General features: G+C 32.8%; 1 protein-coding gene across 1 annotated transcript in view; it reads right to left on the minus strand.

The window, feature by feature from the left end:
• Positions 1–2828, minus strand: part of LOC109341751 (3beta-hydroxysteroid-dehydrogenase/decarboxylase-like) — a 6942-nt gene extending 4114 nt beyond the window's left edge. The window contains exons 1-5 of the mRNA XM_019579723.1: positions 2412–2828; positions 2194–2327; positions 1906–2076; positions 1189–1314; positions 660–739 (exon numbers count right to left, since the gene is read on the minus strand). Coding sequence (XP_019435268.1) covers positions 660–739; positions 1189–1314; positions 1906–2076; positions 2194–2327; positions 2412–2736 — 836 coding nt within the window. The 5' untranslated portion in view covers positions 2737–2828. The remainder of the gene's footprint in view (positions 1–659; positions 740–1188; positions 1315–1905; positions 2077–2193; positions 2328–2411) is intronic.
• Between the last annotated feature and the right edge of the window lie 1301 nt (positions 2829–4129).

Below are 4129 nucleotides of genomic sequence, written 5' to 3' on the forward strand. Positions count from 1 at the left end.
CTTTTTTTAGAAGTCGTGTACCCTAAACACGATTTTCATTGTATATTAGTAATAAAAATACTATGTAGCTTAGTGGTTCTTGAAGTGATGATGATATGTTGAACCATGGACCTCTAGGTTGCCATATAATCCAAGAACCACTAGGCTAAAGTATATTTTTGTTATTTATATACAATGGAAATCGTGTTTAGGGTACACGACTTACTCCTGATCCAGGACTTCCCTAAAAAATACACTACTTCTGTAAATATTTTAAAACATATACTAAATGTGTAATAGTGTAGTTTGACTACACTATACACGTAACTTTTCCCTTTTTACTACAATAGAACAGAGGTGATGCAAATGAGTATCATAGCTCAGTATAATTTTTGTTATTTAGGAAATTTTCTCTTATCTTTAGAAAGTTATTCTTTAGCTTCAGTTTGATTACTAGCTGGCACAGGTCTACTGTGTGATTATAAATATTTCTTTTGAGCATTTCAAATTGCTATCTTTAGCAAATTATTAATAAATAATATCATTGTCAAGTTTTGTGTGTAGGTCACGTGGGTTTTGGACCCTTGGTTTTACATCAGAGGGAAATCACAAATAAAATATGAGAGGATACATAATAAGAGCAAGAAATACTTCATGGTTAACAATATAAAGGAAACTACCTTTCATATCCAAGACCTTCCAGGATCAGTGACATGAACTCCCAAAACTTTATAGGTTCCGTATTCGTTATGAAATATGCCTGCAAAACAAATGTCCATCAGTAAGTAAATACTTCAGTAATTGCTAAAAGTTTCGTAACTAAACATGCAAAATGACACGGTTCCTCTTTTCCTCCTTTACTACAGGAAACCTAAATGCTCCTTCGAGTAAATGCAATAATTTGTTTTGATTTTGAATCTAGTTAACTGGCTTTAAATGCAAATTCTATCATAGAAGGTATATTTTCAATGTTTCTTATTTTCCCAAAAGAAGAAATTCTTTCCTTCAACATATCATCATCACTTCATCAATAATTTACTTCTTATAGAGTGGACATCTGTGATGAACAAACTTCTCAAAATGGAGCTGTATCATCTAAAAATTAAAACATATTTCCATCACCTTCTCTGTATGTCTGTCTTTTAATCTTCATTTACATACTTAAACAAAGCAAACTAAGAAAGTAATGATAGAATCTTCCAATGGTACCTCTCCTGCAGCTTTTTCTGAAACTGTCCCCTCTGAAGCCAGAGCTCGCTCAGCACATATATGAGCATGAGCCACATTTTCAACATATGTAAAATCATAAACATTATTGCCATCGCCAATAATGAACTGGTCAAAAGAAAAATATAAATTAAAGAATGAAAGAAAGGTTGAGAAAAGCTTTTCCTAATATATTGTTGCATATGCATATTGTCAATAGCCATTTTTCTACATATCCCTCCAATTTAATGAAGCAAATTTTGGTTGTTGTTGTTGTCAGTTTCATTCTACTTGTCGATACTTTCTGACTCGATAAGACATGTCATATTCAATATTAAATGTCACAGGTGGTTGGTTAATTATTTAAGCAGTAAATATCTAGCGAGAATCTATAAGCAAAACATAATATAACCTTTAGCACAAACTTATCCGAGAGTCAACATGATTGAGTACCATAACAGCAGTGACTAGGCTAAAAAAAGCAGTAAAGCTAATGGCCAGTTTTTGACATTTTGCTCAACCACAAGGAAGAGGGTGTAGAGCATAAACAAAACCTAACAGAAACAAGCCCTACTTAATCCTACAACAGATGCATTTATGTCTTCTATATGTCATACTTTGGTTGCTAAATGACTTAAATGTAAAGTTATGATTCACAACTAACAGACATAAAATTTGTATCAATAGGATGAAAAGAACAACAACAACAACAATGTTTACCTTCGATTTCCCTGTCCTGGCAGCATCAACTAATGAAGGCACAAGCAGTTTATCGCCAGGCCCAAAAATGCTGCTAGGACGTATGCAGCATGTTAACAGTCCACCCTTCCCATTAGCCTTAATAACCAACACCTCGCCCTCGGCTTTAGTAGCCGAATAATGGTCATTATGCTGAAACCACATTACTTCAATTCAGTAACGAGTACCACACCAATTGGATAGCAATAAATAACAAGACTAAGAAACATTTCAAATCCACTCCCAAATGCTGAACTATAAGGTAGGTACCAATGATGGATACGGCAATGTTTCATTTCCATTATGAATTCCATGAACACCGTCAAAAACAACGCTAGGAGAGCTAGTGTATATAAGTCGCTTCACCTTAAGCTCTAAACAAGCATCGATCACATTCTTCGTTCCTTCGATAAAAACAACTATCTCAGTAACATTGAAACACTAAAATCGTAACAAAAAGGAAATTGACGCATTACTGATTAATTTACCTTGAACATTAACAGAGTGATGGAGCTGGTAGTTATTAATGGAAGAATTAGGAGCAGCCATGTGGAAAACAACTTCAGCTCCTTCACACGCTTTTAACACTTGCTCCTTGTTGCGAAGATCGAGCGTTATATAGTGAGCACGGCCAGAGGTTAAAGCTTCGCCGAGAATGCCTAATTGTTCAGAAGGATCGAGATCTATGGTGGATCCTAAATCGGCGATGCGAACGGAGTATATGTTGGACTGGATAAGCATTTCTACCAAGTGACGTGCGGCGAAGCCACGGCCTCCAGTGACTACGCACCACCTATCGCCGTCGCTACCCATGGCGGAGAATGAATTTGTTGATTGGGTCCCGGATTAGTGCTGGTTAGTGGAAGCTCACTATCTTGTCGTTGTTGATAGTTGATAGAGGGGTAATACTTCACTTACTTTCATTCGAATAGTACAAAGTGTGGGACAGCACATGGCACATGGAATCGTATAAAGTGTGCATAGCAAATGTGTACCTTTCACATAGAGTATCAGATATTTCATTTCGACACTCATAGCTTATCGAAATTTTTTTTTCGAAAAATAAATAATTTATAAATCCGATATTTTTCAACTTTGTTACTCTTAAAATATTTTTTCAAATACTTCATAGACACCCAAACTACTGTAGCATAATATTTTAAACAAGAGAAACATGACAGACACAATCAATTAAGTACAAAAGAGAAACATAATATTCAAGCTAAGAAGTAAACTTGTAGTGATAGAAAAAATAAAACATGTGTATTGCATAGAAAATGCATATGTATAATGTTGCTCATCTATTAAACATGAAATATTCATATTTATCACTATTTAAGTAAAGATTTCTTATGACCAATTTCATTTTATTTTATATTTAGTGGTGTCTAAGAAATATGTTCTTTATTTGAAAGTTCATAACAATATTGATATGTTTATTATGTTATATGAATTTTATGGACATATTTTATATGTGTATCTCAAATGTATCGTATTACACATTTTCAATAATATATGTAACGACGTATCTGGTATACATATGTATCCAATACACGTATCAGTTTCGGTGCTTCATATGTACCAGTAAAGAAATATGAAAATCATACTCATGTGATTATTGCATAAACCTATATTTTAAAAATACACTCCCATATATGCTTATATGTCCTAATGTTCTAGTAGATCATAAAATGATTAAAAAGATAACAGTTTGATTTCTGATAGCAACATTTGTTAGAAATGACATTCACGTACTCAAAAGATACTAATTCTTTATCTATAGGGTCAAGGGTGAAAGAGTGAAAGGATACATTTTGATAGTAGCCGAAAAAGGAGATCACTCTCTAAATTTTTAAGATTATTTTTATGTAAGGACTAATCTCTTCAACTCATAAATTCTAAGGAGTAATCAAATGATAATTTATAATAAGTATGGTATAGAGGGGGTTTTAGGTTCAAGTGTGGAATTTATCCTCAAAGTGATACGCATTATTTATTTATTTTGGTATTGTCAATGATATTTCATCACCTTATAGATAAAAAATTAATTCATTCCAAAATGTGTAGTTATCACTCTTAATAAGTGTAGTTCTTAAGAATTTAATATTTGATATTTCGATCTTTCTAAATATTTAATATGATTAATGTTTTTATACTATATGCATTATTTATTTGTCTGAACTTAATGTAAGGTTACTAAATTATG

This window comes from Lupinus angustifolius, unplaced genomic scaffold (genome assembly GCF_001865875.1).
Source record: "Lupinus angustifolius cultivar Tanjil unplaced genomic scaffold, LupAngTanjil_v1.0 Scaffold_622, whole genome shotgun sequence".
Taxonomy (NCBI): domain Eukaryota; kingdom Viridiplantae; phylum Streptophyta; class Magnoliopsida; order Fabales; family Fabaceae; genus Lupinus; species Lupinus angustifolius.